The 10,940-nt window shown below is 36.0% G+C and overlaps 1 protein-coding gene across 1 annotated transcript in view; it reads left to right on the top strand.

Moving 5' to 3' along the window:
* The first annotated feature begins 267 nt into the window (after window positions 1-267).
* Window positions 268-10,940, top strand: part of LOC107755328 (complement C3-like) — a 26,002-nt gene continuing 15,329 nt past the window's right edge. The window contains exons 1-14 of the mRNA XM_016572083.1: window positions 268-369; window positions 957-986; window positions 1,129-1,318; window positions 1,495-1,660; window positions 1,754-1,824; window positions 1,931-2,022; window positions 2,911-2,993; window positions 3,079-3,166; window positions 4,610-4,712; window positions 4,794-4,908; window positions 5,986-6,101; window positions 6,197-6,340; window positions 7,856-8,071; window positions 8,185-8,385. Of these exons, the coding sequence (XP_016427569.1) occupies window positions 299-369; window positions 957-986; window positions 1,129-1,318; window positions 1,495-1,660; window positions 1,754-1,824; window positions 1,931-2,022; window positions 2,911-2,993; window positions 3,079-3,166; window positions 4,610-4,712; window positions 4,794-4,908; window positions 5,986-6,101; window positions 6,197-6,340; window positions 7,856-8,071; window positions 8,185-8,385 (1,686 nt within the window). The 5' untranslated portion in view covers window positions 268-298. The remainder of the gene's footprint in view (window positions 370-956; window positions 987-1,128; window positions 1,319-1,494; window positions 1,661-1,753; window positions 1,825-1,930; window positions 2,023-2,910; window positions 2,994-3,078; window positions 3,167-4,609; window positions 4,713-4,793; window positions 4,909-5,985; window positions 6,102-6,196; window positions 6,341-7,855; window positions 8,072-8,184; window positions 8,386-10,940) is intronic.

Here is a 10,940-nt window from a genome sequence, read left to right as displayed (position 1 = left end):
CAAGCTTTACCGCTGTAAAAAAAAACATGTTTCAGAACCAGCTGCCACACTTGGCATGGATAATACATGCCGATTCAGAGTCTGAGCTGCAGGCGCCATGGAACTGCTGAGCTCGAGCCAGTTCATGCTTAATATTTGATCTTCTCACCAATCGGAGGCCAAGAGTGTTTGAGCAATATGAGAGACTATAAGTGTTTTTTTTTTTTTTGCTTTGGTTTTAGTGGGAGGAGGGATGTTTCTTATTTCAGCTTTCCTCTTGTTGCCAAGTACTCAAACTGTGAGTGGTCAGTCCAGCAGGATGATGCTGCTGCTTCCACTGTTTTTATGGATACTGTTGGTATCCAATACCCTGGTTTCTACCCAAAGCCGGTGAGTTGAATTTTAAATATGCTGTTTAGCATGTATTCCAGTCTTCCTGTTTATCTGAATATTTAATATTTAATAAAGAGGTACAAACAGCAGCAGGTCAGACAAGGACAATCTTGAAACTTAATAATTGCTAGTCAATTTTACAAATAATTACAAAAAACATCATGTAACATTGAATTCAACAACATTTTTAGGTAGAAAGACAAAAATAGTATTTGTTTTGTGTGTGAAACATACTCCAATAATCTTAGTTTTATTTTCAAAAATCAATTTTTACAGTGTAAATTAAATCTATTCATCACGTGAAATTATAGTTTCTCTTCAGATAACTTGTATTAAAATACTCAAATATGGATTGCTTTTACTATGTTTTTATAAAAAGTTAAAAGTTCTGGGTGAATAGACTTTTCAATGGGGGTGCAGAAATCTCTAAGGGTTCATTCATATTTTATTTATTTATTGTTTTGAAGATGAACGAAAGTCTTATGGGTTTGGAATGACGTGAGGGTGAATAAATGACAGAAGTTTTATTTTTGGGTGAACTATTCCTTTAAACAAAATGTTAAGTATTTTGTCTGTGTTTACAGTGACAATCATGTCCTTGACTTGGCACCACAGTAAGTACACAACTTTCCAAAGTCCTCAGTGTACACAAACATAATTAAAGCAGCGTGAAGCAGGTGATCCAGTATGTTTTTACATTATGCAAAGCTGATAAAGAGTTTGTAGTGAAACTGCATGTACTGTATTATCTGTCAGGTTTATCATCCTAGTTCCAGCAAGACTGAGGCTTGGAACGAAATTGAACATCTTACTAGAGGCGCACAGCCTGTCCAAGCCAATCACTGTCAAAGTCATTGTCTATACATACCCGAGGAAATACGTCCTGACACAGGACTCTGCCATCCTCAATTCAGAAAACAGCTACAGTGCTCTCAAAACCATTGAGGTCGGGTCAGAGGACCGAGTGTATTTATTGTCTTTGTGTGTAGAAACTAGAAATGTGCCACAACATTTTACCTTTAACTTTTCTAACTTTAAAAAAAAAAATTTTTTTAAATCATGTAAAGCTTGTTGAGGTAAATAATTATCATATTGATATATCTGATTTTTTTTCTCTATAAGATCAATCCAAACCTGTTGCTTTTGGAGACAAAGAAGTATAAATTTGTTACACTGTTTGCTGAATTTGGGAGTTTTCATAAAGCTGAGAAAATTATCATGCTGTCATTCCGCTCTGGATATATCTTCATTCAAACCGATAAACCAGTTTACAACCCTGGAGACACAGGTCAGCTCTTACACTGGACTAAGCACTAAGTTAATGTTAAATTACAAGTCTGTATCACTGTTACTTCTCACCTTCTATCTCTGAATCTCTCAGTTCATTACAGGGCTTTTGTATCCAATCCTGAATTCCAAGCTTTCAACAGCACAATATCGCTTGAGATTCAGGTGACTGTCATTATCATTAAAATGAGCTTAATTTGATTTGATTTCATTCCATTACTTAATATCATTATTGATGCTTTTTATATATATACCTCCATGGAACAATCAGAACCCAGATGGTATTGTGATACATGGCAGAGCCAATGCCAGTGCAAGCAACGGGATCCTATCTGAAAGCTACACCCTCTATACTGTGGTCAAGTATGCAAATAGATTTGTGTTTTGCAACTGTCAACTAACTCTTATTAGAATATTAGTACACTGTCTGCTAAATATCTGCTGACACTTTATTTTGATGGTCTCCCAACAGACATATATACTGGCTATAAGTTACATTGCAAGTACATATCAACTTATTCTACTAATCCTAACCTAACAGTCTAGTTAAGAGAGTTAGTTGACATACAAATTTACATTCCCTTTCTTTAGCATTTATATTTGCCTCAATTCATTTTTGAGGTACCAGAAGCAGGGCTATGGTTCCCTGTATGTATCACAGCAATGTTGGTTAAGCAACTTCGAAATTGTGCTGCCTTCAAGTACGCTTAGGAAACTCGTACCTCCAAGTCAGACATTTGTTGTTACGACATGTCATGCATTCAAGTGGGAAACAACACAGAAGTAACAAAACAAGAATTATATTATGAATAAGAAACCCAAATAATGTGAATTTAAATTAGGTAATACATTGTATCAAAACTACAAAATTGTATTACATAAAGAAAATCGTGAAAGTCAAGTGACTAAGTTGATATTTTTTTTCAATCTGAGTAGTTCAAATATTTATTTAGATATGCAATCTGAAAAAAACTGACTTCATTCAATAAGTCTAAGTGGTCATAATAAATGAGACAAACAAGGGACTCCTGCACTATCACACACACAAAAACATTGAGGTAACGACATAATTGAAAATCAAGCACATGTAAACTTTTGAACAGGGTTATTTTTTATAACTTCAGATAATAATTTGTCTTGTGGACTAAAAGTAAACATTTGATGTGTGAAATAGGTAATTAATTTTCTTATTTGGCACTTTAGCTACTGTACACCAATTCTGGAACTAAAATGTTTGTTTTTATTTCCTAGAGAGGGAAGATGGAAAGTTGTGTCGAAGTTTGATAATGTTAAAGAAAACACATTCAGCGTCGTGTTTGATGTAAAGAAATACGGTAAGTTATTTATATTTTTCTGGGTGCAGACATTTACCTGCTGCCATGCATGGTTAGAATAATTCCATTTCTCCTTGTTCCCAAGTTCTCCCGCCATTCAATGTCACTTTAACCCCAAAGAAATCCTACTTAAGCCTAGATGAGGAAAAGTTGGAAGTAGAAGTCACAGCCAGGTGTGTCAATCAGAACTGCTTTCACTGTTACTCAAAACTCACCTAAATTACAACTATATTAAAATGGATGTTATATTAGCTATAAATGTAATTATTGGGCTTTTGTGTTGATATTTTCTGAAGTGAAACTGTGCAGTTGTTATAAAACTGCTATACAATTTTCAGTGATAGCAACAAATTGCCAGATGCAGACCTCTCACAATTAACTTTCTGTTTGACACATAGGGGCTTTGGCCCTGGCTAAAATCTCATTGGCCTATTCCTGGTAAATGTTTGTTTATGGAAAGCATCTGAGAGAGGGGCTCTGGCCAAACCCGCCAAAGTTAAATGAAACTGCTCTACAAAACAACGGCACACTGTAGCCCTGTGGCACCAGTCGCTTGGAGAAAATGTCTTCTATAAACATAATTATTGAAAGTGCATAATTCTCATATGCAGTGTAACTGTTTTTATAGCAACTCTATAATCATGATTCTTCTATATATTGTAAGCCTCCGGTAATGGACTGATGAGTACCATAATTCCCCATTGATTAAATAAATTAAGAATTACAAAAAAATGTTTGCATTACAAGTTTTCTGAAATGTTATGTTTAAATATGCAAATGAGGTATTATCTAATTAAATATGCACTAATTGTATCTAATTGAACATTAGATAAAGTCAGGTTCAAAATTCTTGTTTCATTTTGTAGAGTCAAAGGTTTTTACAGAGGAAATTTGGAATATCTATTTTTAATCACAAATCAGAAAATTTTTAATAAATCTGCAAAAATGTCAACAATTCTGTGTTTTTCTGTCAATATGGGGTGCTGTGTGTACATTAATGAGGAAAAAAAATTAACTTAAATGATTTTAGCAAATGGCTGCAATATAACAGAGTGAAAAATTTAAGGGGGTCTGAATACTTTCCGTACCCACTGTATCTATGAATAAAATGTATAAAATCAGGCAAATTATATATGAACAAACCCCTGTGTAAAAATCTTCTAAAAAGAAATGAAAGGTCATTTTCAGAAAACAGTCGTTAACAATATTTATTATTAGATATTTAAGTAAGAGACACAAAGTCACAAATAGATAAAATGCAATGAAATAAACACATAAAAGTTTACAGTATTTTGGATGTTTTCTTTTCACCAATTAGAAACAAGTTATGCCAAATAGCCCAAAATCTCAAAACTGACCAGTGCATAACAAAACAATGTTTTTGTCTGTGATTTGTCTTAAATTGCTTGAAAAGAAAGTAGTAAGTTTGAGGTCTTGAATCCACCTTTCAAGGATACAGAGTCATATTAGGCCTCTTAGGCCCCCCTCTTTTAAAAAAAATCATAGAATCACTACTGGTCTTCTGACAGCATGGTTTAACTAGTTTAACATGTAAATGATAAACATTCAAAACTTAAAAATATTATAGAATGAATCACTATGTGTCCTCTTCCCAGGTATCTTCATGGTGAACCAGTGAAAGGTGTTGCATTTGTGCTGTTTGGTATTGAAATAAATGGTGTGAAAATGAGAATAACATCTATGAAGCAACTGAACGATGTAAGTTAAAGAGAGTGAGAGGTGTGTGTAAGAAAGATAAGAAATGTATTTTCTATTAAAGATTTAACTGTTTATTTGCAGCTAAAAGGAAAAACTGTTAGTTTGACTATGGAGGAGATAAAGAAGGCCTATCCTGACACAAACAGCTTACTGGGGTCTTCTGTGTACGTCAAAGCATCAGTAATGACCAGCTCAGGTGGGAGATCATTACCCTTGAAATGAGACCACAATTATGTAATAAATATGTAGAAAACTAGCATGGTGATATTTTTATACCTCCAATATTTTAAATAAATTGCAAGCTTGCTTTGGCCAATCATAATTAATATAATTGTTAATAATCAATAATAATGTTATAATTCATAATTAGAAGTACAAATCAATAGCTTCTATTGTTTTGTTTTTTTAATGTTTAAAGGAACACTCCACTATTTTTGAAAATAGGCTCATTTTCCAACTCGTTCCTCCCATAGACAGCAAGGGAACTACCACGGTCAAGGCACAGAAAAGTACCAAGATGATCGACAAAGTAGTCCATGTGACATGTAACAGAATTTTCATTTTTGGGTGAACTATCCCTTTAAAGGAACACTCCACTATTTTTGAAGAGTTTCTATATTTTTCCTATTTAAAACTTGACTCTTCTGTAGTTACATCGTGTACTAAGACCGACGGAAACTGAAAAGTTGCGATTTTCTAGGCCGATATGGCTAGGAACTATGCTCTCATTCCGGCGTAATAATCAAGGAACTTTGCTGCCGTACCATGGGTGCAGCAGGCGCAATGATATTATGTAGCGCTTGAAAATAGGCTAACTTCCGTCAACATAACCAATGTGACCACCTGCTTGCACAGGGAGCGTGCTGGGGACTATTTTCAGGCGCTGCGCAATATCATTGCGCCTGCTGCACCCATGGTACGGCAGCAAAGTTCCTTGATTATTACGCCGGAATGAGAGTATAGTTCCTAGCCTAAGAAAATCACAACTTTTCATTTTCCGTTGGTCTTAGTACATGATGTAACTACAGAAGAGTCAAGTTTTAAATAGGAAAAATATCGAAACTCTTTGGTCATTTTTGAGCGAGATGCTAACGGTCTAATCAGATTCAATGATCTATGCTAAGCTACAGCTAAAAGTGCTACGCCAGACCCAGAGATCGGCTGAATGGATTCGGAAATGGTAAAACTGAAATGTTTAACTCTAGGGGAGTTGGAAAATGAGCCTATTTTCAAAAATAGTGGAGTGTTCCTTTAAAGACTTTCTTTTCCTCAGGTAGCGACCTTGTGGAAGCAGAGAAATCCGGCATTAAAATAGTAATTTCACCCTACGTGCTCTCCATCAGGGACACACCAAAGTATTTCAAACCTGGCCTGCCATTAGGCATAGTGGTAATTTTGAAACTGTCACATTTACTGCTTGATTGATGTTAGCATTATTCTTTCAGATTAATATTAGAGGCGAATCATTGTATTTTGTTGTTTAGGTTACAGTGAGTAACCAAGATGGATCTCCAGCCCCTAATATCCCTGTTGAAATCAACTTCCTTCAAAAATCAATCAACACACACAGCGGCACTATCAGGGTCTCCGTCAACATGCCTGATGAAGACAAGACACATATATTGAAGGTACATTGAACACAATAGAACTCATCAGAAGTTGAGTATTTAAGGTCCCTCTATGACTCCACAGTGGCATGTTGGACAGGATTAGAATACACTCTTAAAATAACGGTTCCAAAAGGGGGTTTTGCAGTGATGCCATTGAAAAACCATTTTTGGTTCCCCAAAGAACCTTTCAGTGAGCAGTTCTTAACCCTTGTTTTGAAACCCTATCACACTTGTGATGTTACAGTGCAAAAAGGACCCGGCCTTTTTTATTAAATATTAAATAAAAACTGATGAAAATTTGCACTGTTTATCACACTAGTGTGCTTTAATGTTTAATCAGGGAGTTTGTTTTGAAAGGCTTTTATTTTGTACAAAATGGCACAAAGTCACACTTGTGGTGTTCCTGGTAAAAATTATCCGGCCTCAAAAAATTGCTTATAAATCGCTCATTATGCTATATTATCACCAAATATTGGATTCAATCTTTTTGTCAACTTCTTTTCTTTCATTTAGGACTGGTTTTGTATTTATATTTCCTTCTGATTAATCGTAGGCCTCATTTATCTGAAAATAGGCACCTCATTTTTTGAGTGAAAAAAGCATTATTTATGAATAATTTTCACAATATTAAATATAAACTGATGAAAAATTGCACTGTTTATCACACTAGTGTGCTTTAATGTTTAATCAGGGAGTTTATTTTGAAAGGCTTTTATTTTGTACAAAATGGCACAAAGTCACACTTGTGGTGTTCCAGGGCAAAAATGACCCGGCCTCATTTTTTTGAGGCCGGGTCATTTTTGCCCTGGAACACCACAAGTGTGACTTTGTGCCATTTTGTACAAAATAAAAGCCTTTCAAAACAAACTCCCTGATTAAACATTGAAGCACACTATTGTGATAGTGCAAATTTTCTTCAGTTTTTATTTAATATTGTGAAAATTATTCATAAATAATGCTTTTTTCACTCAAAAAATGAGGTGCCTACTCTCAGATAAATGAGGTCTACGATTAATCAGAAGCAAATATAAATACAAAACCAGTCCTAAATGAAAGATAAGAAGTTGACAAAAAGATTTAATCCAATCTTTGTTGATAATATAGCATAATGAGTGATTTATAAGCTTTTTTTTGAGGCCGGGTCATTTTTGCCCTGGAACGTCACAAGTGTAACAAGGTGAAAAATCTCCCCCAGAAAAGTATGAAAATGATCAAAAAAATTTTTTGAAGTATTTATACCCTTTGTGAACAAAGTCACAAAATTTCAGTCCAATGCGATAACATTAACTAGTATTTTCGGGAAAAATAACATTTTCTCAGAACAAAAAGGACCCGAACACCACATGATGGTTTTAAAAGAACCATTTAATGCACCTCATAGAGCAAAGAGCATTTTAATAATCTAAAGAATCTTTCGTGGAATGGAAAGATTCCATGGATGTTACAGACAGAAGATTTGTCTAGGAAACATAGATGCCAATAAAGGGTGTATATGTGTGTCTTATTTTGGTAAATATGTCTGTACATTGGCAGGTAAAAACAGCTCTTCCTGGTGTGAATGCAGAAAAGCAAACTTTAGAGGAGATGCCTCTGGAGCCATATTTTGGTTTTGACGGCTACAGTAAGAACTACCTGCACATCTCAGTGGGCTCCAACAAAGTGGCAGTGGGCAACAGTCTTATCATCAAAGTGTACATTAAAACCGCCTCACCAGAACACAGAAAACTTGTGAAGCAGCTGACGTACACTGTGAGTGTTGGACATTTTGGGAAGAGTTAAACATGACTGGAATACAGTAGTCTTTAAATATACAGTGCTCTCTTTTCCTTATTTCTTCTGTTCTGACCTTTTTTCCTGTCTAGGTTTTGAACAAAGGGAAAATAATAACAGCTGCCAGGGTAGATGTAGGATGCCAGGATGTCACAAATATTCCTTTGCTGGTTACCACAGAGATGCTACCTTCATTCCGGCTGGTGGCGTACTATATGTTGCCATGGCAACTAATTGCAGAAGTGGTGGCAGACTCAGTGTTTGTGGATGTGGAGGACCAGTGTGTAGGCTCAGTAAGTATGTTCTGAACAACTACTATGGAGAATATATGTGGCCTACTCGTTATAGAGTGCATTAGTGCCCGCCCACTTTTTCAGCAGCATTGGTTCTGGTATCTGGTATCAGTATTTTTAGGGGCCAAGCCCTGAAGGGGTGTAGACTCTATTGTATCTGTCCGTTTTCTTAAGTCAATGGCAGCCCTATCAAGTTCAACCATACATAGGAAAATGATTAAATTTGGCACACTTATAGTGGTGGTCCCGAATAGTAATTTTACCAACTTTGGGGTCTCTAGAACCAACTCTATAGTGCCACCACCAGTTCAAAAATGTAGTTTACCTGATTACTCTCCTCATTCTGATCACATCCACTATCTTACATTAAGACTCCACCCATTAAAGTAGTGGTCATTTTGAACAGTACAGTATTTCATTTTTTCACTACTCCTCCTTCGAATTTTGTCACATAAAAATTGGATCAGATTATCACTGGACCTTGCCACATATAAATGACCGAACAGAATTTTGAAATTCATCTTTGTTCAGAAGTTATGATGACACAAACTTTACGATGCCGACCAAAATTTGGATCAGAGGCTGTTTCTCGGCAACACTTTGATCTGTTGAAATGAAATTCGGTATGATTATCAGCAGCATAATCTGAGGCTCCATGCCGAATTTGGGAACAGCACCACCTACAGGTCATGAGATCTGAAAAATTGCTATTTTTACTTATAACTTTTGACCATTTTGTCAGAAAATCATTGTCTATGGATCCCTTGGGTCATGCTAAATCCGTAGATATCGGTTTTGACAGGATCGGATGAACCTCCTGTCCGCTATATTGAAATTTGTCATAAATTGCAATATCTTTTAACCGTATGACGCATACGATCACACCAGTGTGATCACTCTAGGCTGGTCCCTGATGCATATATGATCACAATGTGATTAGAACGTTCAGTGCGTCACGCGATCAACTGCTAAATTCAAATCTGCTTTCACGCTTTGGCTGGCACTGAGCAAGAGACGGACGCACTGAGCATTTGGGATATATCACAACTGTTCAGTGTTTTCAACCAAATAATGTTTATTTTAGGTTTCAGATATTTAAATACACAAGTACTAGCAAAAATAAATTTCTAGATTGTAAAATACACATTGATGTCTATGAAAGACATTATTCCTGTAAGAATAATGATCCTTACAATATAATCTGACGACATGTTTTATTGATATCATATACACATTGTGTAGGAAACTATAAAGTTTAATCTACTCTTCTCCCAGTTCACCAGAAACGTACTTTAATATCATTCGGGAGGAGAGGATGAATTTACATGTTGTAAATTCCACAGCTCGGATTCAGCGCAAACTAACATGGTGGCGCCCATCACCCGTTATAGATCAACTAACATGGTCATTATGAAAGTGTTTAAACTACCAAATACATTTACTTACATGTATTTGAGAATTGGAATATCAGATTTTTCATAATACAGTTAACAAGTTTGTAAATATTTTGAATAAAAAAGGAAAAACGGAATAAAAGGGATACAGCTGTCATAAACAATAAGACGATCAATTCTAAAATATCGGTAACATAAAAAAAACTCACGCTGGAAGGTCAGCTAGAATATTTTTAAGTGAAAAAGGGTTAATGTGAAAGGGTTAAACAATCTGACGTGTTGGCAAAGAATTTGGTAGGTATCATCGACAGCATTTCCTGAAGGTACCTGAGAAATTTGAACACAGTGTCCCCTAGTGTCCCCCCCCCCCCCCTAGCTTTTGAAAACACTTTTACAAATTTTCTTTAGGTGGTCTCATTCCGTTCCTTGGTTTATGTCGATTCTGACAATATCTCATGTTTCATTTTCCATAATTTTGTTTCTCTGCTGTTTTTATTTTATTTTGTGGCTGTTTGGCTATGAAGGTAAACACAAATAATGTTACCAGTTAAGTTAGTTTAGCATCCTAATCATTAGCATGTTAGCTAATGCTTGTGTGTGTGTTCCTCCTCACACTGAAAGTTCTCTTCAGCATCAAGGTCCTGTCTGTGGCACAGTGTGATAAGCGTTGCACATTCGACCAGTATGTCTTAACTCTTCCTAACTCGTCTTAGTATGGGTGTCAGCCATGATTTGTCTTTCCAAAACAGAAATTTTGTATTAGTACAAGAAACCGTCCTTCATGGACAGTTTATACACCGATCAGGCATAACATTATGACCACCTTCCTAATATTGTGTTGGTCCCCCTCATACCTTGATAAAGGCTACTTGCCGAAACATTGGTTAATAAATAGCCCATGCTTAAGTGAGTGTACAGTTGTTCTCTTACAATTTGGTCCCCCTTTTGCTGCCAAAAAAGCCCTGACCCGTCGAGGCATGGACTCCACTAGACCCCTGAAGGTGTGCTGTGGTATCTGGCACCAAGATGTTAGCAGCAGATCCTTTAAGTCCTGTAAGTTGCGAGGTGGGGCCTCCATGGATCGGACTTGTTTGTTCAGCACATCCCACAAATGCTCGATTGGATTGAGATCTGGGGAATTTGGTGGCCAAGTCAACACCT

Source organism: Sinocyclocheilus rhinocerous, unplaced genomic scaffold, assembly GCF_001515625.1.
Source record: "Sinocyclocheilus rhinocerous isolate Xijiao unplaced genomic scaffold, SAMN03320098_v1.1 scaffold2307, whole genome shotgun sequence".
Classification (NCBI taxonomy): domain Eukaryota; kingdom Metazoa; phylum Chordata; class Actinopteri; order Cypriniformes; family Cyprinidae; genus Sinocyclocheilus; species Sinocyclocheilus rhinocerous.
This window is presented reverse-complemented; position numbering and strand designations above follow the sequence as displayed.